Source organism: Mytilus edulis, chromosome 2, assembly GCF_963676685.1.
Source record: "Mytilus edulis chromosome 2, xbMytEdul2.2, whole genome shotgun sequence".
In the NCBI taxonomy this organism is placed as follows: Eukaryota; Metazoa; Mollusca; class Bivalvia; order Mytilida; family Mytilidae; genus Mytilus; species Mytilus edulis.
This window is the reverse complement of record NC_092345.1, coordinates 67,336,598-67,363,542: the sequence shown is the minus strand read 5'-3', so window position 1 is coordinate 67,363,542 and position 26,945 is coordinate 67,336,598. Positions and strand designations below refer to the sequence as shown.

The 26,945-nt window shown below is 33.4% G+C and overlaps 1 protein-coding gene and 1 long non-coding RNA gene across 2 annotated transcripts; one reads left to right on the top strand and one right to left on the bottom strand.

Moving 5' to 3' along the window:
- LOC139510978 (uncharacterized) lies at nt 1-5,523 on the top strand. Its single transcript, XM_071297539.1, has one exon. It carries the CDS (start codon nt 1-3, stop codon nt 5,521-5,523), a length of 5,523 nt encoding a protein of 1,840 aa, XP_071153640.1.
- A 5,316-nt stretch (nt 5,524-10,839) lies between these two features.
- On the bottom strand, nt 10,840-26,894 carry LOC139512737 (uncharacterized). Its single transcript, XR_011662327.1, has 3 exons — nt 26,074-26,894; nt 12,313-12,429; nt 10,840-11,418 (listed from the first exon to the last, which is right to left on the bottom strand). It is a non-coding gene; the product is annotated as an uncharacterized lncRNA (long non-coding RNA).
- Between the last annotated feature and the right edge of the window lie 51 nt (nt 26,895-26,945).

Sequence of the window (26,945 nt, the reverse complement as noted above, 5' to 3'; positions counted from 1 at the left end):
ATGGATTTGCAACAAAGTATACACACGCTGAACGATGAAATATTGTTACATTCTCAATATGTACAGGAATTTCACTTGCCATTAGAATATCATGATATGCAAACCACTGATATGGATTTGCAACAAAGTATACACACTCTGAAGGATGAAATATTGTTACATTCTCAATATGTACAGGAATTTCACTTGCCATTAGAATATCATGATAATAAAACTGATTCTATAAGCAGTTGTTGTTATTCTACTTTACATACATCTGACAAGTATAAACTCAACAAGGCTGTATCAGCACTTAAAGACGAAGTATGTTATCAGTCTACTATCATTCGTGATTTTAACCTGCCATTCAAAGACTTGGTTGACGAACGGGAATTACAGCAAAAATATGAAGCTCGGCTTGATGTCAGTAGAATTACACCAAACATAGAAAAATGTTCGAAACCTCAAAAGAAGAGTAAGCAAAACAAATCTACAAGAATGTCTAGAGTAAAAGACAAAGAACGAAAAAGGAAGCAAAGAAATTTGAAAAAGCAGCTTGAAATTCCCTGTGAAACGTCACAACCTATTGATGAGGATCTTTATGAAACAAAATGGCAGAAAATGTATACTGAAAACGTTTCTTATAGAGAACACAAAAAATCATACAGTGAAGAGAAATACAATTTAGATCTACAAAATAAACAAGTAAAGATAGATCAAATTAAAACTAAATATAGACAGGATATAAAATTTCAGCAAGAAGTGAGGGATAGAAGTAATAAGAAATATCAGTCTGATACCAAGTTCAAGGAAGAAGTGAAGGATAGAAGTAAAATGAAATACCAGTCTAATGAAGAATTTCAAAGAGCAGTCAAAGAAAGGAGCAAAACTAAATATCATTTAAATAAACCATTCCAAACTACCTTAAAAGAAAGAAGTATAACCAAATATCTCCTGAATAAAAAATTCAAACAAGCAGTGAAAGACAGAAGTAAATCCAAGTACCATGCAAATGAAGAATTTCAACAGACAGTGAAAGACAGAAGTAAATCCAAGTACCATGCGAATGAAGAATTTCAACAGACAGTGAAAGAAAGAAGTAAATCCAAGTACCATGCAAATGAAGAATTTCAACAGACAGTGAAAGAAAGAAGTAAATCCAAGTACCATGCAAATGAAGAATTTCAACAGACAGTGAAAGAAAGAAGTAAATCCAAGTACCATGCAAATGAAGAATTTCAACAGGCAGTGAAAGAAAGAAGTAAAACGAAATACAGATTGAATATACAATTTCAAAAAGCAATGAGTAAAGCAAGTAGACACAAGTATGCTTTTGATAGAACATTCCGAGAACAGAAAAAGACTTTGACTCGATTGAGGTATAGACAGAATGTGCTTCTCAGAGAAAAATACAAACGTAGACTACGTCAACAGTACAAATATGAGATGCTAATAATGCGACAAAAAAAGATATCCATGATACTACAGAGACGTTTAAACAAAAAACAGTATCGTGATGATATTGCAAATTATTTTCGACAGCAAGTTAGAGATGGGCCAAGATATGTATGTTCAGTTTGTCACAAGTTTAAGTTCAGAAAACAGGTTGTTGTATGTGACAAACTAAAATACTCAAAAAAAGGTGATAAAAGCATAGCAATGGCAAATCAATGCATAACTCAGCAATTCCATACCACTTGTTCCGATCAATGTCAAAGCAGCTGTGAAACCATATTTCATAAACAATGGATTTGTTTTACCTGTCATTACCACCTTCTGAAAGGACAAATGCCAGCCGATGCCTTTGCCAATGGTCTACAATTGCCACCTATTCCAGATGAACTTAACTCCTTAAATAAGTTGGAAAAACAACTAATCTCTGTAAGGATTCCCTTCATGAAAATTATACAGCTACCAAAAGGAAATCAGAAAGGATTTATAGGCCCATGTGTTTCAATTCCAACTGACATTGAGAAGACCACCAATGTTCTTCCTAGATCTGAAAATGAAGCTGAACTCATCAGATGCAAACTTAAAAGGAAACTTGAATATAAAGGTTATTGTCAGTATGAATTTGTTAGTCGAAAGAAAATATGCAAAGGATTGGAATATTTACAGCAAAACAATCCATATTATCATGATAAATTACTGAATGACAAATGGATAGAACATATTCCTTCAGATTTTAAAGATCTCGTTACTGAAGAGGCAGAACTTACTGAAGTTTTACCAGAGGAACATGCTAAAGATGACAAAAATCACGACGATGAAGACATTTCATTTAAAGACAAAGGCTTACCCTCAGACACTTGCCTTCAACCTGTTGATTTAGGACAGGAAATTCTCGACCAACATTTCGAAGACATCTTTTGTGTTGCACCAGGTGAAGGCAATACACCTGTCAGCATGTTGCAAGAACATGGCAACGAAGCAATGTCATTTCCTGTTCAATTTCCAGAGGGATCTTTTGGATCATATGATGCAAAGAGACTAGTTCCACTAACAAGATCAAGATATTTCCATGCTCGCCTTTTTAACGCTGACACCCGATTTTCCGGTGACACATCATACATATTCTATGCCCAGTACCTTTCAGAACTTGAGCAGGTCATATCAAAAGTCTCAATAGCATTGCGCAAAAGTAGTGGAAAAGATAAAACGGGAAATATTATTACAGCAAGAATGCTTACAGATAAAAACCAACTTAAAAGGCTGTTAACAACTGATCAAGGATATAAATTTATGACACCAATCAGAGGTACACCTCCATATTGGCAGGCAACACTCCGTGATTTAATGGCTAGTATACGCCAACTAGGAATACCTACCTGGTTTGCAACCTTCTCTGCGGCTGACTTCAGATGGAAAGAAACACTCCAAGTACTTCTTGAGCAACAAAAAAGCACACAATCTTTGGAGGATCTTGACTGGACTGGTAAATCAGAACTATTACAGTATAACCCAGTAATGAGCGCTGTGATGTTTGATCACAGATTTAATACATTCCTTAAAGAAATTCTAATAAAAAAATATATCATTGGTAATGTTAAGGACCATTTTCATAGGATTGAGTTCCAACAACGCGGCTCTCCACATGCCCATTGCCTTTTTTGGATTAAAGATGCGCCATTACTCGACACACATGATGACAAGGAAGTGTGTGATTTTGTTGACAGTTACGTAACTTGTGATTTACCTAGTGAATCCGCTGACCCTGAATTGCACGAAATAGTGAGCAGTGTACAGCAGCACAGCAAAAAACACTCTAAATCATGTGCAAAAAAAGGGACTGAATGCAGGTTCAATTTCCCACGACCACCGTCAACGAATACATTTATTTCTCGCTCTTCAACTCAATCAGGACCTTCAGTACAAAAACCATCAAAAGAAAGAATTTCCTTTGCAAAAGACATACTACTCAGGCTATGGAAGACTGTCAACAATACCAATATAGAGAATATTACAACGGAAAACCTGTTTATTGCAGCTGGAATAACTCAGGAAGAATTTGAAACTGCTTCAAACGTTCTGACAAAGCGAACTACTGTTACTATAAAACGTAAACCTGCTGATATATGGATCAATCAGTACAACCCTACCTTATTACGTTGTTGGAATGCAAACATGGATCTGCAGTACATTACTGATGCTTATTCATGTGTTATGTACATTATCTCCTATATTTCAAAAGCAGAGAGAGAAATGGGCTTAGTCTTGGAAAATGCCAGAAAAGAAGCAGCAGAAGGTAATTGTGATGCTCAGGATGCCATGAAAAAAATCGGAGGGGCATACTTCCGCCAGCGGGAAGTGAGCGCACAAGAGGCTACGTATAGGGCATGTGGTCTTCATCTGAAGGAGTCATCAAGAAAGGTTCAGTTTCTTCCTGTAGGTGACAATCAAGTGAAAATGAGCTTGCCGCTCAATATCATACAAATGAAGGCCAATCAGTCAGATCACAGTATCTGGATGCATTCGTTGTATGATAGATACAAGGCTCGCCCAGTAAGCTTTCAGTTTGATATTCTCTGTTATGCTTCATTTTCATCTGATTATCGTGTTCTGTCACCTTCTCAAATTCCGAAAAAAACTTCACAATATGTATTTGAACTGCAGAATGATCTTGGATACATTCGAAAACATTCTCGAACAGACTCGGCCATTGTAGCATATCCAAGATTTTCTAAAATCAAGAATCCGGAGTTATATTTTAAATCAAGCCTACAACTTTTTTTACCGCATAGATTTGATGACCAGTTAAAACCTCTCAAATTCAAAACCTATCAGGAAATGTATTTAAATGGAGCAGTTTCTCTTGACTCATCAAAGGAACCACAGCAAGTTAAAACTATTGTCGAATCAAACAGACATTTATTTGAACAAAATGCAGATGAATTAGATGAAGCGCAGGATTTATTAGAGAAACAAGGACCCCTTGAAGATGCATGGGCATTGATTGCGCCAGAATCGGAGGCTGAACGTTTAGAAGCACAGGTGGAGAAGGAACACCTTGATGATGAAGATGGTTCAGAAATACCAGATTTAGACATTTTAAACAAAAAAGTCAGAAAAGGAACAGATTTTGAAGTTAGGCAAAGCATATTTACTTGTCAGCAAATACAACACCTATTGCGACAACTAAATATAGAACAGAAAAGAGTGTTTTATCAGATCAGACAGTGGTGCCTAGATAAAGTGAATGGCAAAAATCCACACCCTTTTAAAGTTTTTATCAATGGGGGTGCTGGTACAGGTAAAAGCCACTTAATTAAGTGCTTGTGTTATGAGACAAACAAAATTTTATCTCCACATGCACCTAATCCAGATGATATTGTTGTTCTTATCACTGCACCAACAGCAACTGCTGCTTTTAATATTGGTGGAACAACTCTTCATCAAGCCTTTTCACTCTCAAAATCACTGCCGTTTCCTTATATTTATAAACGAGATGATGAAATAAACAAGCTTCGCACTAAACTTCAGAACCTTCAAATATTGATTATTGACGAAATATCCATGGTTGGTCAACGTGTCCTCCTGTATATCAGTGAGCGACTTCGTCAAATCAAGCAAAGTGGAAATGCTCTTTTTGGGAACATATGTGTCATTGCAGTGGGAGATTTCTACCAGCTTCCACCTGTGAAACAAAAGTGTCTCTACGATCTGAGACCAGAACACTTTTTCCCATTATGGAGTTTAAATTTTTCACTGGTAGAATTAAATCAGATCATGCGACAGAAGGAGGATTCTGAGTTTGCTCAATTATTGAATAGGTTACGTGTCAAGAAGAAAACTGAACATCTGCTCCCTCGTGATCTATCTGTATTAAAATCTTGTATGCAGCATTCAGTTCCATTAGATAGTTTGCACATTTTTGCTACTAACAAAGAGATTGATTCTCACAACAGCAAGATGATAGACAAAGTATGTGAAGAAACAGTAACAATAATCCGAAGACAGGTGAGCTTATTCTCAGACCTGCACCATATGACAGTACACATGATTATTTATCACCACAATTGCTTATTGGACCAAACGCCCGAGTAATGCTTACAAGAAATATTGATATTACAATAGGTTTGGTCAATGGAGTAATTGGAACTGTCATAAGCATATTACCTGGCCAAAAAGGTTCGTCATTGCCGCATGCTATTAAAGTGCTGTTTGACAATGAAAACATTGGACGGAAACCTATCACATCCTCACATTCCACAGAACATATACCAATTGATATTACACCAATTGAAGAGAGCTTGAGGAAAAATGCTGTCAGATATCAATTTCCATTACAGTTAGCATGGGCCTGCACTACCCATAAAGTGCAGGGAATAACCACTGACAAAGCAGTTATCTCAATGAAGAACATTTTTGCTGCTGGAATGGCTTATGTTGCTCTCAGTCGTGTGAAATCAAAAGATGGTCTTCTTTTACAAGACCTGGATGAAGACAAGATCTACTGCACTGAGCAGATATCAACTGCACTACAAAGGATGCCTAAGTATTTAGTCGAACAACATTATGATCAGAACTTTAAGCAAAATCAATTACGTATATTGCTACATAATATTCAAGGGTTAATTCCACATATTGAAGACCTGCAGGCAAATAGTGATATTCAAAATGTGAATTTTATTTGTTTGACAGAGACCTGGATGGAATCAAATTCTGTTTCACCGAATCTAACCAATTTCAATCTGATACATAAACCAAGATCTTCCTCATATTCATCAGCAAAAGGTATTTTTGAAGACCTCAGCAACAAAAAACATGGTGGTGTTGGTATTTATGTTCGAAATCAGCAGCAGTATACTCAATTAACATTTGAATCTTGTAATATTGAATGTGTTGGTTTGAGAATTGAAAATATCAAAACCAACATAGTTGTCATTTATAGACCAGAATCATATACAACATCTATATTCTTGGAACAGTTACAACAGCTTCTTGTAGCCATACCACAAGACGATGGATCAACAATAGTTCTGGGAGATTTTAATGAAGACATTCTAAAATCTAATTCAGCAATAGAGATGTTCATGAAACAATTTGGATTCATGCAAATAATGCATAACCCAACAACTGATGGAGATACCCTCATTGACCATGTATATGTACGCGGAAAATTGCAAATTTCGTTGGACACTATACAAACATATTATAGTTATCACAACATGGTGCTATTGCAAATTCCTGTTGATTAAATAGCCTTAAAATCAATCCAGTTTCTCTATGATTATCAACTTATTCCATGCTGCATCGCATATACGAGGCTTATTCAAAGTGGCAAAGTCCCAGTTTCAGATTCAATGGTTTGAGTACACTTTATCGTGGTCGAAATGTAAATAGTCTTTTGGAAACCATTGTTCATTTGTTTTAAACGCGTGATGGAATGGATGAATGATTTGAGTTCACTTTATCGTGTTTGAAATGTAAATAGTCTTTTTGAAACCATTATTCATTTGTTCTAAACGCGTGATGGAAAAGGTGAATGATTTGAGTACACTTTATCATGTTTGAAATGTAAATAGTCTTTTTGAAACCATTGTTCATTTGTTTTAAACGCGTGATGGAAAAGGTGAATGACTTGAGTTTACTTTATCGTGTTTGAAGTGTAAATAGCCTTTTTGAAACCATTGTCTATTGTTTTTAACGGCTGCTTGAAAAGTTGAATGATTTTAGTTCACTTTATCATGTTTGAAATGTAAATAGTCTTTTTGAAACCATTGTTGATTTCTTTTAAACGCGCGATGGAAAAGGTGAATTATTTGAGTTTACTTTATCATGTTTGAAATGTAAATAGTCTTTTTGAAACTTTCGTGCAGTGTTTTAACGCCTGCTTGAAAAGGTGAATGATTTGAGTTCACTAAATTGTGTTTGAAATGTAAATAGTCTTTTTGAAACCATTGTCAAGTGTTTTAATGGCTGATTGAAATGTGTCTGATTTTATTTCCCTAATCTTGTTTGAAATGTAAATAGTCTTTTTGAAACCATTGTCCATTTTTTTTAAACGCGTGAAGCAAAAAGGTGAATAATTTCAGATCACTTTGTCGTGTTTGAAATGTAAATAGTCTTTTTGAAACGATTGTTTTTTTGTTATTATGGCTGCTTGAAAAGCTGAATGACTAATAATCTTTTTGAAACCATTTTCGAGTGTTTCAACAGCTGATTGAAATGTGACCGATTTTATTTCCCTAATCTTGTTTGAAATGCTTGAAAATGTGAAAGATTGGAGTTCATTACATCGTATTTGAAATGTAAATAGTCTTTTTTAAACCATTGCTCATTGTTTTAACTGCTGCTTGCAAATGTGAATGATTTTAGTTACCTACTAGTGTTTGAAATGGTAATAGTCTTTTTGAAACCATTGTCCATTTTTTTTAAACGCGTGAAGCAAAAAGGTGAATAATTTGAGATCACTTTGTCGTGTTTGAAATGTAAATAGTCTTTTTGAAACGATTGTTTTTTTGTTATTATGGCTGCTTGAAAAGCTGAATGACTAATAATCTTTTTGAAACCATTTTCGAGTGTTTCAACAGCTGATTGAAATGTGACCGATTTTATTTCCCTAATCTTGTTTGAAATGCTTGAAAATGTGAAAGATTGGAGTTCATTACATCGTGTTTGAAATGTAAATAGTCTTTTTTAAACCATTGCTCATTGTTTTAACTGCTGCTTGCAAATGTGAATGATTTTAGTTACCTACTAGTGTTTGAAATGTTAATAGTCTTTTTGAAACCATTGTCCATAGTTTTAACTGCTGCTTGAAAATGTAAATGATTTGAGTTCCCTACTAGTGTTCGAAATGTAAATAGTCTTTTTGAAAACACTGCCCATTGTTTTAACACCTGCTTGAAAATGTGAATGATTTGAGTTCACAAAATTGTGTTTGAAATGTAAATAGTCTTTTTGAAACCATTGTCCGTAGTTATAACTACAGTTTGAAAATGTAAATGATTTCAGTTCCCTACTAGTGTTTGAAATGTGAATAGTCTTTTTGAAACCACTGTCCATTGTTTTAATACCTGCTTAAAACTGTGAATGATTTGAGTTCACAAAATAGTGTTTGAAATGTAAATAGTCGTTTTTGAAACCAGTGCCCATTGTTTAACTGTTGCTTGAAAATGTGAATGAATATATTTCACTTCATCGTATTTGAAATGTAAATAGTTTTGTTTAATTATTGCCCATTTTTCACTGCTGCTTCAAAATATGAAAGTTTCCAGTGCCATTATTGTCTTTCAAATGTACAAAGTCGTTGTGTAACCATTGCCCTTTGTTTTAACTGCTGCTTGAAAATGTAAATGTAATGAATTCCCTTATAGTGTTTAAAATGTAAAATAGTCTTTTTGAAACCATTAACGCGTTCTATTTGAAAAAGAGAAAATCTATTTTATTCTCTTTTTAGTGTGGTTTCAAGTTCGGTAAACAAAAAGATTGTCAACGTTTATTGTAAAAAACATCTTTATTTGAAGAAGCGAGGCGATTCAGTTGCTAAAAATTAGTGAAAATTTATCCAGAATTACACCTGATGTTAACTTTATATTCATGCAGCAACAAAGAATGATGAAACTCATTGAAATTTTTCCTCATCTATTATCATAATGAATTTAAAAATAAATGAAAATGGGGAAATATCCCCGGAATAAAATGACCTTTAGACTGGGGAAATATCCCAAGAAAAAAGACCTTCAGACTGGGGAAATATCCCCACTTTTCTTCAAATATAATTATCATGATTATAAGTTTGAGAAGTATGTGTAAGTAACTGTAATTAACATCATGAATAAAGTGGGGAAATATCCCCAAATTAAATATGACTTTCAATATGGTGATAAAAGAATACGAAATGGGGAAATTTCCCCATTAAATTACAAGTAGTGGGAAAACATCCATACAGGAAGACAACACATACGTGAACACTTAACAATATTGGGGAAATTTCCCCACATGAAAATAATCTTTAAAACAAGCTGTGTAATTGGTCATTTTCTATGTCGAAGAAATAAAAAATTGAATGGAATGGGGAAATGTCCCCATTATGTGTATTTATCCATTTCTACAGCATTTTGCAAAGATTTACTTTCCGTCTAAAAATGTCAATCTTGAATATAAAAATGACGAACATTTATCAGGTGAAGCTTGGAAAAGCAGTGTGATTCTCAATGCACTTTTCGACTGATTTTTTTTTATATTGCAAACAAGTCAAGCTAATGAAAATACTGCTTTAAATTCTTTTTGCAAAGTTAGATAGCGGGCCTTAGATTTGAAGGTCATAATTAACACTAACTAATGTACATGTGCAAGACTTTAAATGACTTTGAAACATTCAAATACGAAATAAAAGACGAATCTTGGTGATTCGCACTGTCCAGTGGGAAATAAATATGCATATTCAGGACAAGAACAAGTTAATGTAACATGAAAAATAACTTTACTTTTCACTTGAACCACACGCAGAGTCGGATTTTCAACAAGCTAATTCATAAAGGAGGAGTAAAAGATACCAGAGGGACATTCAAACTCATAAATCGAAAGTAAACTAACGCCATGGCTACAAAAGAAAAGACAAACAATAGTGAGGAAGAAACGTCAAAGAAATTAAAACCTACAAGCAACAGGCATCCCACCAAAAGCTTGGGGTGATCTCGGCAACTCCGAAAGGGAAGAAAATACTGCTTCACATGTGACAACCGTCACGTTGTTCATAAGATAACAGTCCACCGAAACGGACATAGCATTATCACTTCGAGCCAATCAATCCTTTGATCAAACTCCTTCATGCTGCGTGCTAAGCGGAGAAGCAACAAATACAAATTCTAAAGTCTCCGTTTTCATCCAGCTGGGTTCCAAACTACGACCTCTCGCATTCGGGGTGATCACGCTACCACGTATTCGTGTATCCATCAAATTAAAGGAAAGTAAACGAGATAGAAATCAATGTTTTTTCAAGAGAAAACATAATTACAAACTGTTTAATGTCAGTACAGCACAAGTAGAAAATTTAAACTCTTGAAAATTACATATTAAAGCATGCACATTATTTTGAATAAAACATAATTGTACTGTTGCTGTTGAAACCATATGTTGTTCAACTGCTAGGTAAAATAGCCACAACAAATATGATACCTCATGTATATGACAAATCAAATCAAAAAAGAAAATGAGTTCTATTAGTTCCTGTATTATAGAATAAAATATCTGTTTCTTTTGACATATATAGCCATATACATATGAGCTATATATGGTGCGTCTAGTTGTCATGTTCTTCGTATTTCCTGAAAATACATAAAAAAACAACGATTGATTTCGACCTTAAATGTTGTTAGTTGATGATTAAAGAAAAACAAATAAATATTATAAAGTAGTCAATTACCGATTTCAAGTTGAGTTTGCTAATAAAACGTCCAGATGTTTTGCTCAAATGAAAAATATTTAATTTGAAAAGAAGATAAATATTTAGTTTTCTCTTTAGCAAGCAAAGACAACGCGTTTGACATTTGATCCGTGAAGAGACATTTCCAGTCATTAATTCCACTTTCAATTTTTTCGATAAATATTTTGTCAAAAACTGGCGTGGATACTTTTGGTACACCCTTTGGCAATTCTACTTCACCTTTATCGTTCAACATGAACATTCCACTTGTTGAAATCTTCCAAGGCCCCGCATGATTGGATTTGTAACACAGTTTAATCTTATTAGATACTTCATCCATTGTAAATCTATAATGTAATGGCTTGATATGTTTCCGTACATCAGCAATAAATGGTTGAAGCCAGTTCCTAATATTGTATTGCCAAATTAAGTTGCTTGGATTTGGTAAGAGATCCAAAAGCTCAGGGATTTTTTCTGCGTCATTTCGACGGAGGGAATCTACTATTTTGCTGAAAACCGGCGTCAATATCCTCATGTGTGTGTCCAACATACAGAAAAGAAAGGTGAACCTGCAAAAAAAAATATTTTCATAAAAAATTCTATCAAATTTTATATTGATTTATATTTTAAAACTGTCCGCATTACGATTCTTGTATGTGCATTCTTTTGCTAATTGTTTTGACATTTCTCTGAAGCAATATTGCGACAGTCATGATAGTGGATGTATGTGGAGTATTTATATATTACACTTGATACATTATTTCAGGGACGGTGTTCCATATCATGAATTCAGTTAGTCTAAAAATACGACGGGTGTCCCTCGAGGAGCTGTTAACCGAGTTTTCCGGTGGTATTGGAGTTACTTTATATTTTTATGTAATGGTTTGTCTTAGTTGTTTTACTGTTGAATATTGAGATGATTTATTTTAATCGACTTTTCATTATGATTCTCCGTCGGTATATTTTCTCGCTTTATTATATCTTATTCATCGTGTTCATTTGGATACAGTTATTCATGTTAATACATAATGATACGACCCTTATAAAAATGGTAGGAGGAATCACCGATCAATTCAGTAGGAACAAGAATGTGTCCTCAGTACACGAATGCCCCACTCGCACTTTCATTTTCTTAAGTTTAAATTAGAAAATTAAAATTAGAAAGATTCTATCATAGGGAACATGTGTACTAAGTTTGAAGTTGATTGGACTTCAACTTCATCAAAAACTACCTTGACCAAAAACTTTAACCTGAAGCGGGACAGACGGACGAACGGACGGACGGACGAACGGACAAACGGACGCACAGACCAGAAAACATAATGCCCCTCTACTATCGTAGGTGGGGCATAAAAATACGTGTGTCCATTGTCATGATTGTATTCCCTGAATTTTTTTAGATAGGAATTCTATTATCTAACAGTAGTATGATTACTGTGGGCTATAAGATATCAAATGTTTACCTCTTGAAATACTTTCATGTGCACCAGTAACTCGCAAAACGATAAAACATATTTATTTTTGTTTTCCCGCCAGCAGTTGTCCGCTTGAATATACAATACTGGAGGCAACGTTCCACCCTGCAAAAATTATAATTCAAACCTTAAACATGTTATTTTATTTATCTTGCTCATTCATTACTTGATGTGTCAAAACAGGAGTTTGTTGTCCACTAAATAGCTGTAGCTGACTAAAATAATTGAAAGTATATAATACTGCCTTAGCAAGTACAGTATGTCCAATGAACATACACACCAATATGTGTTATTCCTCCCTACCGTGTTGCTTTTAGTTGTTTTGTCATCGTAGTTGTAATGTTTTCCCCCTTCTTGATGTGGTATGGTATATGCTATATTTGTAACATAACCGAATTAAACTTCGATATTAATTATGAAAAGACAAAATAATGGTTGAAATCCATGTTGCTTTTTGTATATCAAAATACATTGTATTAAGAATGTCCCAGACACCCGCAGAAGTCGACTTAAACACATACGTATGCATGTAAGCACATATAAATTTTTCATAGATTTTATATTCAATTATAATGCAAAATATTCTATAAGAATACTAAACCACCGAGGCTGTACCATTTTAGTAGGCTTGACTTCTAACAGATAACAAAAAAAAATGATATTTCTTTTTTTATGTCTCTTCATGATTAACCATGAACTTAATATGTAGTTCATCCTTAAAGTGGAAAAGTAAAGATAATCGGTTTAATAGATATTACTATCTAGTAATAGCATAATTTAGTCAGTCGTAATGTGAATCTTTTCAGTCAATATAATTATGTATGCGCAAAACTGATAATCTGTGTATCGCACTATTTCGGATCATTTCTACTGAGGGCTATTTGAAATTTTCTAGTTTTAATTGTTCTATATTTAATTTTGCATTGTTGTTTTGTAATATGTATAGCTGATTATGGACATTGATTTTACTCATTGTTGAAGGCTGTGTGGTGATCTATAATTGTAATTTTTGGTGGTATTGATCTCTTGTCACATTCCAGCACTCTGCAATGGTGGTTTCTATAAATTTATCATTTATGATTATGAAATACATGCTTTTCTATTTCAAATAAATCAATACAAGTAAAGGCAAAGGCAGAGATAATCGTGTGTAAAATAGCAGAACAAATGTGTCGTCAAATAAAATAATCATTGTAAATGACATTAAAACAATGACATGATTAAACAATTCCTAAATAATTAAATTAACCTATACTGAGCCAAAAAAGTTTAGCAACACTTTTTTTTTTAATTTTTTTTGGTTGTTTCTGGATTTTTTTTTAATAAACATCATTGATATAATCCTTAGTATTACCTGTATTTTTAAGCAGTCGTACTTTTTTCCAGGTGATTGATTTTGCGCCATTTTAGCTTTGCGCGTGTAATTGATGTTTTACCTTCTGTACCTGTACTTTTAAGACGAAATTTAATTTGTTTTTGCACTAACGTTCAGAAACACACCATTGGTAAGAAAAACACATAAACGTTTGAAAAAATTGCATGGGGCGTCAACCAGGCCTCTCCGAAAATGACCGTCAGATGGCTCTTGGAATGGTTGATGCTTGCATGAGTGTTACTGACGTAGTTGATCGATTTAATGTGCATAAGTCAACAGTTTATAGACTAAAAAACAGTTATCAACAAACAGCACTGGATAGGTCAATATGTCGTAGACCAAAAACAACCATCGTCAAGGGAGGAGCGCTACATTCGCTTTACGTCAACACGGGACAAGTTTTTTGTGGCCACAACAGTAGTGCATTGACTAAGGGCAGCTGCTGGTGTGCCTGCCAATACTTAAGTGATGCCATGAAAGCATGGTCGAGAAATTGATTTTGAATAACACAATACTCAATTCCGCTTTTTGACCCTCTCGCGCTCCATACAAAAAATATTCTAATGAATATGCGTGTTAAACATACATTTTGCTTCTCACATGTCATAATTCATAAAAACAAATATGTAACCCATAAAAAAACGACAACCACTGAATTACAGGCTCCTGACATGGAACAGGCACATACATACATAATGAGGGGGGGGGGGGGGTAATCATGTTCGCGGGATCATAATCCTCCCCTAACCTGGGACAGTGGTACAACGGTACAACATGAGAATGTATTTTGTGACTTTTCAAAAGTAATCCGTTTTTTCTTCTTTATCCTGTTAACGAGCCCAAATATATTTATTTTATTTTATTAAAGAAAACCGATATGCAATGACTTTGTAAACTATGCTCAACAGCAAAATAAACTGACCCATCGCCATTTTTTTTTAGTACATGTCTTAGGCAGCAACCATTTCATTTTCGGGGGGGGGGGGGGGGGGGGGGGCAAACAATTGATTTTCCCATAAAACGACAAGACAAGACAAACTATTTTATTTTCTCAGTCATAAACGTGTACAATAGTACTGTAGCCTTTTTTCTCTCTCGAGCCTTTGAATGTTGATTTTAAGAACGAAACCGTATTAAAGAAAATTGTAGTGTTTTAGTAAAAAAAAATATAGGTTGCTGTTGCTTTTTTTAACGCAATTTGTACTTAATAAAAGTATCTCCCATGCCTATCAATTATGCAATAAAAAAAGTATCACGCAAAAAGTAGAAAATTCTTTTGAGGCCTATTAGGTCTGAGTAAACTATGTTAATTTTCTTTTTATGACAATGCAGAGTGAACGAAGCATCTAGTAATAAAACATATCGGCTGCACACATCGATCAATTAGATTAATCATAGTTTTAATTTTGAATACCATATTATCTTCATAAAATGTCTGTGCCAAAAAAAAATCGTTTTATAACCCCAGCTTCATAGTGCGTGATTTATGACAACTTGCCGCTGGGTGCGTAAATATTAACACCGATGTGAAGTGCCTACTTCTTAAAGCTTTTATATAAACAAAATAATTAATGCTTTTGTACATTTTGATCGGAATAGGTATATTAATATTTCTATCTGTTATTAAAGGATTAACCACGATTATTGAGGGAAATTCTCTCGTTGTGAAAGTAGTTACTATCATGCGTGTTAAGGAATTTTTGATTCTCGGACTATCATTTTTTTCGACATTCGATTTTTATCTCAATATGAACAATTTTGTTTTTAAATCCTGTTATTTTCAATGGGAACCCACAATAATTATTTAAAAAGTTCTTGCCGCCTCCACCTCCACAACATTCGATTTTTATCTTAATATGAACAATTTTGTTTTTAAATCCTGTTATTTTCAATGGGAACCCACAATAATTATTTAAAAAGTTCTTGCCGCCTCCACCTCCATAAAAAATGAATGGTCAATGTCTAATATAAAATCATTAATAAAATGATATCGTAAGATATGCTTTAAGTTTACTCGGAGGTGGAGAGGGGGCACTTACTATGCAATGAGTGACAGGAATGGGCCGCTGGAATAGGTTAAAATTTCTTGCTACATGATATATAATAGTTGATAAATTCAAATATCAATTATGGGTTCATATTATCACTTGCTTGATAATATCAGAAGTATCTGAAACAAATCAGATGCCAGTATTTATTTTTAATGCGGTTAAACCACAGTCGACTTGTAAATGCATTAGCTATTTGTCAAACTAATTAATCTCTATTATTCTAATGTAGTATTTCCACTGATGCTAGTCATAGATGCTATAAATCCGATTATTTTGACATTTGCACCTAATTACCATATCCAAAGGTTTGTATACATGAAACACTATACCATTGATCAGTGGCAGATCCAGAATTTTTCACAAGCCGGGGCCCACTGACTGCCTAAGAGGGGGCCCGCTCCGGTCCTGCTTCAGTAATTCCCTATATCATAATCAACCAAATTTAGCATCAGTAGTCAGAGCTCATGTTTTGTCTGTTATTGTGTATATATAAGCCGACCCTAAACAAAATTTACTTACTTAGTACTTACTTTTCTTAATCTTACGTATACATGTATATGGGTTATATTTAGTTTTTAAAGATCATTAAAACCGAATATTTTTTTTTGTTTCGATTTGTTTTGTTGTAATAATTCACTACGTCAATTGATAAAAAGCATCAATATAAATACAAACATGTTTAACCCGCCGCATTTTTGCGCCTGTCCCAAGTCAGGAGCCTCTGGCCTTTGTTAGTCTTGTATTATTTTAATTTTAGTTTCTTGTGTACAATTTGGAAATTAGTATGGCGTTCATTATCACTGAACTAGCATATATTTGTTTAGGGGCCAGCTGAAGGACGCCTCCGGGTGCGGTAATTTCTCGCTACATTGAAGACCTGTTGGTGACCTTCTGCTGTTGTTTTTTTATTTGGTCGGGTTGTTGTCTCTTTGACACATTCCCCATTTCCATTCTCAATTTTATTTCACATATTTAGACGTTATAATAACCCCTATCTAATAATTTCACTTTGACATTAGTTACATCGTTTATTGATTTGTTATGGCCACTTATATTTCTTATTTGCCGTATTGCTTCACCTATAATAAATCCTCGGAATACCTGCTGTGATTGACAGCTACTTTTGTATTTCTGTGTGTATAGATATAATAATTAGTTTCTTTAAAATGTATTTCAAGGTCAAGAATGCCAGGTGTTGTAAATTATCAATTTTTACAGCGGATGAGGGCATTCCGGTGTATTGCTATCGCCTAGATTTCCATTACGTAATATTCGTTTTGGTTTTTTGAACCGATCTATAAACATGATGAAGACATCATCAAGTGCAAACTTATATTCCTTATCGCTTGTTAAAAATCCATTTCTTCAATGAATACTCATCACATACTTTTTTTAAAAAGATAAATTAATAATATTAAAATGTTTTGTTATACGTATAAACATTTAGTGAAAAATCATTCAAAATAAATATGCACACGCATGCGGTAGAATATCTCAAGAACGTTTGCAATCTTAAGCAACGATAACTCAACCATGCACTAGCACTGCACTATTATTAATATAGAAGAATAGAATGATATACAATGAAAATACACGTAACTGTAATATACAAGTATTAATATACTATATAACAATAATATACCTGAGTAATTATACGGATTTGTATCACGTACTTCAATATAATAGTCATTACGGTGAGGATGAATTCCCTGTCATTAATTTATCTACGCACGAACTTGTCCAAGAAAAAAATTATATCTGCACATAAAACCTCATTTTCAGGTATAGATATGGGGTTTTTTCTGAGACAAGTGCTTCTCGGACCATTCACAAGAACTTGCGGTCATCCGATTTTCAGTATTTCAGTACTTTGGTTTCATTCTTCGAACAGAACCCTGCATAACTGGATAATTTTGGGTCAAGGGAAAACGTTACGTAGCCCTAAGCAATAAACCATACAGGCCTCATTTCGTAGCATATTATGTTGAAGTAGATTTCATATTATAACTTAAATATTTTAGTTAAATACAATGACGATGATGGCGGCCTAAGGCTCTTCGCGGTTTTATTTTGTATTTGTTTTTGTGCAGTAGTGTTGTGTTCAATTGAAATAACATATATTGTATACTGAGCATGTTTAGTGAGAATATAAAAAAGAAGATGTGGTATGATTACCAATGACACAACTATCCACAAAATACCAAAATGACACAAACATTAACAACTATAGGTCACCGTACGGCCTTCAACAATGAAAAAAGCCCATACCGCATAGTCAGCTATAAAAGGCCCCGATAAGACAATGTAAAACAATTCAAACGAGAAAACTAACGGCCTTATTTATGTCAAAAAATTAATGAAAACAAATATGTAACACATAAACAAACAACAACCACTGAATTACAGGCTCCTGACTTGGGACAGGCACACACATAAATAATGTGGCGGGGTTAAACATGTTAGTCATGTTAGTAACTCCGGAAATAATTATACTGAATCTGATCGTTCATGTAAATCACGAAACAAGACATTGAGGAATTAGCAGATGGGAATTTGTTGGGATAAACTTCAGATTTTGCGGTCATTAGTTATCTCGTACATTACTTAATAACTATCATGCAATCATTGGTCATTTTATTTTCTCAGGAGGATTGATTACTACACAAATTGTCTGTTCACTACTGCATGGCTATGTAAATATTTCTAAATTAATAAACTATGGCATGAGAAATAAATCATACATGCAGAATACTTGCAGTTTTAATAAGTTAAATATTGTTTCTAGATAAACATTGTGGTCAAATCTATAGAGACAAATAAACTTATGACGCTTGAAAATAAAAAAAAAATCGCAAAGGCTTCAACGGAATAGTGATTTCTGCTGTCATTTTGAAAGCGTAATGTTGACTGTAAAATTGAATCCATGCATTTATCTGTAAAATACCGAATTACCAAAAGGATCAAACCATTTCTGTATTTACTATTTCATGACTTTGGAGATTATATTTTATCAAAGTAGCATTATATACCATGGAGTTTACAAAAGTATAATGTTAAAAAAAATTACCTAAACTTACTAAAAACGTATAATGTGTTATTTGTTCTTATTAATTTTGTTCACTATTTCTCCTTTAACAAACTAAAAGCACGAAAAGAGGCTTATAAAGATAGAAATATATATATTGTATTCAAACATTTATTATTCAACAAAAATTTAGAGTCCTGGGGCCTGGTTTTCGAAAGTATCATAAGATATGTCATAAGATATATCTTAGGACATATTTTGTGATCATCTTATGACTATCGTATGATATGTCATAGGATGTAAATCAAAGCTGTCTTAAGAGAGTCGTAGCTTTGGTGCTCTTATGACTGTCATAAGTGAACATTATTTTCTAATATTTTAAGTAATGATTAAAAAGTGATAAATATAAAAATTAAAATGAAAAGTATGAACATATTAATATTTACGAATATTTTATTTCTTTCATATAATGGACATGAATTTTTATATACAAAGGAATTGATATTTGACTTGAAAATTTGTTAAAAATTAGTTTGTGATAAATAATAAACTTGAACTTCGTTTTCGTGTATAATCATACTTTTTTTTAAATGTGAATACTTTTTAGATTCGGTACATCGAGTACCCGCTTATCGAAATGCCCGTGCACATACGTTGATATAGTTCTATCAGAGACATATATATGTCTCTGGTTCTATTAACTATACTAGGAACTAAGTACTATGTATATGTATTATACAAAACCATGACTATTAGAAAAGAATTCAAAATTATATGTCGCAGGAGATTCAAATTTTAGTTCACGTAGTTGAGAAAAATAAAATCCTTACTATTAAGCTAACTGAGATACACAACAAATATTTGTATTGCAATTAACATGAAATTAAACATGAAAAGTAATTAAAATTTTAGTTTACAATCATAAGACCATCATAAGTCATGTCGCGAGGGGTCTTAAGTTTACCACAAAAGTTATGACAATTCGTAACTTAGGACACTTTCGAAAACATATCTTACGACTATGACATGTCATAAGACCATCATAAGACATGTCTTAGTCATAAGATACTTTCGAAAACCAGGCCCCTGACTCACTAAATTTTGAGGTAAATCATGACTGAAAACTGTAACAATAGCCTTTTATTGAATTATCAATTGTTTAGCAATAAGGTCTTTAAGTTAGTCTAAATATGTATATCAATTAAAAAAAACATTCAGATTGTAGTTTGGTCATGAAACTACGGTGGCAGAATGCGAACATGAAAGAAAAAAAAATATGTTGTTCCCTCATGATACTATGTCGTTCCTTCAAGATGATATGTCCTTCCCACAAGATAGCTATCTCGTTCCCTCAAGATGCTATGTCGTTCACTTAAGGTACTATGTCGTTCCCACAAGATAGTTATCTCGTTCCCTCAAGATAATATGTCGTTTCCTCAAGATATTATGTCGTTCCCTCAAGATACTATGTCGTTCCTTCAAGATGTTATGTTGTTCCCTCAAGATGCTATGTCGTTCCCTCAAGATAATATGTTGTTCCCTCAAGATGTTATGTCGTTCCCTCAAGATACTATGTCGTTCCTTCAAGATGTTATGTTGTTCCCTCAAGATGCTATGTCGTTCCCTCAAGATACTATGTTGTTCCCTCAAGATGTTATGTCGTTCCCTCAAGTTATTATGTCGTTTCCTCAAAATACTATGTTGTTCCCTCAACATAGTTTTAACATTGTATTGATATTGCTATGTTGAGGGAACGAGATAACTATCTTGAGGGAACAACATAGCATCTTGAGGGAACGACATATCATCTTGAGGGGAAAACATCGTTTCTTGAGGGAAAGACATAATATCTTGAGGGAACGACATGATCTCTTGAGGGAACGACATATCATCTTGAGGGAACAAGATGACTATCTTGGGGGAACAACATAACATCTTGAGGGAACGACATATCATCTTTAGGAAACCAGATATTTATCTTGTGGGAACAACATAGTATCTTGAGGGAACGATTTGAAAGATCGTCGAGTCCAGTTCGTAAAATGTATGCATTTGTTTTTTGAATGAAGGAAAGCGTTTCCAACGAGTTTTTGCAAAGGAATTGATATTTGACTTGAAAATTTGTTAAAAATTAGTTTGTGATAAATAATAAACTTGAACTTCGTTTTCGTGTATAATCATACTTTTTTTTAAATGTGAATACTTTTTAGATTCGGTACATCGAGTACCCGCTTATCGAAATGCCCGTGCACATACGTTGATATAGTTCTATCAGAGACATATATATGTCTCTGGTTCTATTAACTATACTAGGAACTAAGTACTATGTATATGTATTATACAAAACCATGACTATTAGAAAAGAATTCAAAATTATATGTCGCAGGAGATTCAAATTTTAGTTCACGTAGTTGAGAAAAATAAAATCCTTACTATTAAGCTAACTGAGATACACAACAAATATTTGTATTGCAATTAACATGAAATTAAACATGAAAAGTAATTAAAATTTTAGTTTACAATCATAAGACCATCATAAGTCATGTCGCGAGGGGTCTTAAGTTTACCACAAAAGTTATGACAATTCGTAACTTAGGACACTTTCGAAAACATATCTTACGACTATGACATGTCATAAGACCATCATAAGACATGTCTTAGTCATAAGATACTTTCGAAAACCAGGCCCCTGACTCACTAAATTTTGAGGTAAATCATGACTGAAAACTGTAACAATAGCCTTTTATTGAATTATCAATTGTTTAGCAATAAGGTCTTTAAGTTAGTCTAAATATGTATATCAATTAAAAAAAACATTCAGATTGTAGTTTGGTCATGAAACTACGGTGGCAGAATGCGAACATGAAAGAAAAAAAAATATGTTGTTCCCTCATGATACTATGTCGTTCCTTCAAGATGATATGTCCTTCCCACAAGATAGCTATCTCGTTCCCTCAAGATGCTATGTCGTTCACTTAAGGTACTATGTCGTTCCCACAAGATAGTTATCTCGTTCCCTCAAGATAATATGTCGTTTCCTCAAGATATTATGTCGTTCCCTCAAGATACTATGTCGTTCCTTCAAGATGTTATGTTGTTCCCTCAAGATGCTATGTCGTTCCCTCAAGATAATATGTTGTTCCCTCAAGATGTTATGTCGTTCCCTCAAGATACTATGTCGTTCCTTCAAGATGTTATGTTGTTCCCTCAAGATGCTATGTCGTTCCCTCAAGATACTATGTTGTTCCCTCAAGATGTTATGTCGTTCCCTCAAGTTATTATGTCGTTTCCTCAAAATACTATGTTGTTCCCTCAACATAGTTTTAACATTGTATTGATATTGCTATGTTGAGGGAACGAGATAACTATCTTGAGGGAACAACATAGCATCTTGAGGGAACGACATATCATCTTGAGGGGAAAACATCGTTTCTTGAGGGAAAGACATAATATCTTGAGGGAACGACATGATCTCTTGAGGGAACGACATATCATCTTGAGGGAACAAGATGACTATCTTGGGGGAACAACATAACATCTTGAGGGAACGACATATCATCTTTAGGAAACCAGATATTTATCTTGTGGGAACAACATAGTATCTTGAGGGAACGATTTGAAAGATCGTCGAGTCCAGTTCGTAAAATGTATGCATTTGTTTTTTGAATGAAGGAAAGCGTTTCCAACGAGTTTTTAAATCTAAATTATTTTTAAACAATCTATAGCTCCATTCGATCATATTTTTCATCTCGATATCCCTTAATTTTATTCAATATATATATTTTCAAAATACAGAAAAGAAGATTAAGTTTTGTTGAATCGACCATGAGTATAGTATGTGACATTTTTTTCTCATTGTTAAAGACCTACGGGTAGCCTGTAAATCCTTACGACCGCTTTATTGTAATGCTTTTGCGCCACTTTGCACACAATGCAGTGATTTTTTATGTTAAATCTACGCAAAAAAAAAACAAACCCAACATTTAACTTAGAATAACTATTTTATAACACTAATTTTAAAAAACGTGCATACATAAAAGTAATAGTTATGAAAAAAAAACATGTCGTCCTATATTTATTCTTTACATGTAATATCTTCATCAGTCGTTCTGTTCATTTTTTTTAAATACTGTGCCATGTCACACATCAGATCTAGACTAATTACTATAAAACATCCCAAAAAGTAATTATGCTGTTTTACCATGATATTATATAGATAAAATTTCTCTGAAAAAAGTTTAATACCGTAAATAATAGTTAGTTTTCTTACGCTTTTGTTTTGTATGTGTTTGATAGCTAGCACAGTATTACATGTATTATGCATCATAGATGGTTGTTTAATGGAAATAGTTTTAAAGTCGAAAATAGTAAACCACTCATACATACACTAGCTTTCATTCATTTTATAACACGGATATCATTTAATATTAAACGTTTCCGGGCAGTTGAAGAATCAAACCACATGGGATCTTTCTTGTGTAGCTGAATAAAGGAGTGGTGTAGTGCATACACCTTTCAGATGATGTAAAATGTAAAACCAATTGACAAGTCGATTACTAGTTATTGTATTGATATATGTCAGAGATAATATAGTTTCTAATGAACGAACGAATCATTGTAAATGTAAAATTACTGATCTTTATCTGCGATGAAAACTCAAGTTAAAGCTTGTAGTAAAAATTATAACAACATTACCACATCTCGCGTCTGAGACAGTAAACATATTATGATACAAACACAAGCTATTTTATCGTAATCATAAATAAACAATTATGTATACTAGTATACAAAAATCTGGAAAACCAGATAGGTTCATTATACATGCACCTAAACTGGCCATTCGTTAAAGAGCGGAACAAATGAATACCATGTAATACTCTATGCTTATTCGTATTTATACATTGATTCATAAAAATCGTTTGTAAGTGAGTAAAACGTTTTTTAAGCGTCTTAGAATGTTTATTCATGTTGTTTTTAGGATTTTTGCAAGATATTCGGAATCCTCTGGGTTTTTTTTATGTACTTTCCCAAAATATTTTGCCCGCTAACCCCTACTTTTATATATTTTCATAATGTTATTACACAAAGTTCTATTTAAAAATCTAATAAAATCCTTGTTATTTTTTTAAAAGTTTTTGTAAGAAAAAAGGTGCAAATGTTAAATGTATGAAAAATATAGAGAGAATGATTTCCCGCCAAATTTTCAATGCCCTTTTTTTTATATTAGCTCACGGATGATTTTGGCAGTCTAATTGTTTTACCTTTATTCCTCCTTTATTCATAACCATTCTTATTTTTATTTTAACTGTTGCTGTGTGCAAATTAAGGACAACCGATAGACAAATGCAATACCATCAATAATTTAAGACCTCATTAAAGATTAAAACAAAATTAAATTACATTAGACACATTTAAAACTTGACGGTGTCACCGTCAAGTTTTTAATGTGTGGAAATGTGTCCTATCGAATAAATAGAATAGAAGAGAAGAGAAGAGAAGCAGTGGTGGATCCAAGGTTTGAACCCCCTTTTTTTGGACGATCAATGCATTTGAATTGGGACATGTAGTTGGACCCCCCCCTTTTTTTGTCGTGGGTCATGAACCCCCCTATTTAAAATGGCTGGATCCGCCCATGAGAAGTTTAAATCGGGGTTACATGAACATTACAAACATAAGCTTGGCAGTACTAGTAGAGTTTCGTATCAACATTGCTACCTTTCCAATTTAAAAACATTAGCATAATAAATATCTTTATCACGCTTAAGGACTATAGTCAACTTCATGTGCTATATTTGACTTTTTAAGATATACGCATTTAAAAGATGATATATTCTAAATGTACACACGTTTTAAGCTCTTAGATAGCAAAATTATTTTGTGATGACTTTAGCCATTATTAAAAGCCCTGTCAGTAACTTTTGCAATTTAGCAATTTTAGACAACATAGACATTCTATCGTCTTTATTCATTGCAATGGGAAAAAAGAAAATGTTCTGTACCGTTGACAGTACTAGAATCACATACTATACATATGTATTCTGCGTGCAGAGGTATCAGGATGCATCTGTCTAGTTATATTTGTAAAATGTTAGGGAGCGACCATTTGATTTTTATGGGGGGGGGGGGGGGGGGGGGGGGGGGGGGGGCTAGGATGAAAAATCTTGTCCTGCATTTTTTTTTAGTTTTAATCTCTGTCCTGCCTTTTTATTTTTCACTTTATCCGGTCCTGCTTTTTTTTTTCTTAGTTTATCCTGACTTTTTTTACATAAATTGTCATCCTGACTTTTTTGCAAGTGTCTCATCCTGCCTTTTTTTTTTTAACTCAAAACTCCTGTCCTGCCTATTTTTTTCAAATTTCATCCTAGCACCCCCCCCCCCCCCCCCCTCCCCCCCATAAAAATCAAATGGAGGATCCCTTATCTAGTATATGATGCATCTGTCTAGTTCTATTTGTAAAATGTTATCTAGTATACGAATAAATACGTTGCCTTGAAGGATACTTAATAATGGACAGCTATACAGTATAAACTGCTACTTTTTTGTATTTCAAAAACATGCAACTAAACGTTAAGCATGCAATTATCAGTTAATCGATCAACGTTTTTAAATAAAGTTAAACGGTGTTTGTATATTCGCTTATATTATATTTCCTTTATCCTGCAATCAGCCAACTATTGTACAAACAACAGGTACACTAATATTTTTGTTGTTGCTTTATTTCTACTTGTTCAAATTAATGTTCTGTTGTCCGACTTCCATATTGAACGAGCGGTAATGCGGATATTCCTTTTTTTACGTAACAGTTAATTTTTGGGGTCCGCGTTAAGCTACATGTCAAATTCTTTGAAAAATAAGGGACAATTTTTTTAGATTTTATACAACTAAAATTTCAAGTGAAAGGTGTAAATTTCAGGATAAAAATAATATACGTTTATTTTCGGAGAAAACAAATATAAGTACTTGCTACGAGTCTGAGAAAAGCTCGGCGAAGTTAGTTTTTCGTCATGTTTCGAATGCTCATACACATAAGTTGAATATTTTCCGACAATGTACATATATCATATATCTATCACACTCGGGGAGAAAATAGATACATGCGTGGAATGAAAAATGTGCTGAAAATACACGTTTGCAATATTGGAAATTCCTTTGTGGTTTTAAGGAATGGTAATACTTGTTTTACGCACTTGAACGTAACCTTTATTGCTTATTTTCATAAAGTGTATATCATATTATGCGTACATTCGCCATGATAACGATTTTAATTTGAAAATAAGTTGAAATAAAATTATACATACCTGTCCCTTTTCTGTCTCATCTTCGCTGTCGCTAAATACGGCATCGGATATCATAAGCATTGAAAGAAATAAAAAGAACACATTTTAAATTAGGAAAACCATGGTGGAATTATAAAATCGACGATTATTTCAAAGTACACATCTAGACCGATGTGGGCGTGTCAAATACCGGCTGTTTTCAAGAGAAGGGTCAAATTTTTACTGTGATTGACATGCAGGCTAGGGTGAGAAGTATAAATTAGTGTGAACATATTATTAATTAAACACTCATTGGTAGGATATTCATTATGGCAAGTTGGGACATTGTATTAAACAGTGGTGATTTTTATCTTGTGCTTGGACGTTTCAAATGGGGAAAAATAAAATATATCATACCTGGAAGATTAGGATTTTTTTTAAAAGGTACTGTAGCTTAAGTTAACTTAGTCTTGGCTTATGCCAATGCAGAAAAAAATGAGAACGATTTTTTTTTATAATTTCACATTTTTCTAATTTAAAATTACATTTTTCAATACATTTTGTAGTTTTGATTGACAATTATTTTTAGCGTTTGGGCAATCAAAAGCTGACATCCACTATAATATTATAGCCAAAAGTGATGAAAGTTGCATTAAACACCAACAAGTAATCAATAAATCTTATAATTTCAACAGTTCATTAAAATTCACTTTCAAGAAAGTACATTTTGCTTGGTTTCAGTTATTGTTTTAGAAATGTTAAAGACTTTAAACGTCATTATCCACCAGGGTGCGATAATGACCGGAAATGGTTCAGTACTGGTCATGTGTTAACGAGAAATTTTATTTTTCTTAATTGACGAATTTAACAGCTTTTCCCATCACTTTGCGTCCGTCGTCCGTCGTCGTTAACTT

Bases quoted from the DNA above. Each gene is read 5' to 3' on its own strand.
- LOC139510978 (XM_071297539.1), top strand. From the start codon at position 1: ATGGATTTGCAACAAAGTATACACACGCTGAACGATGAAATATTGTTA.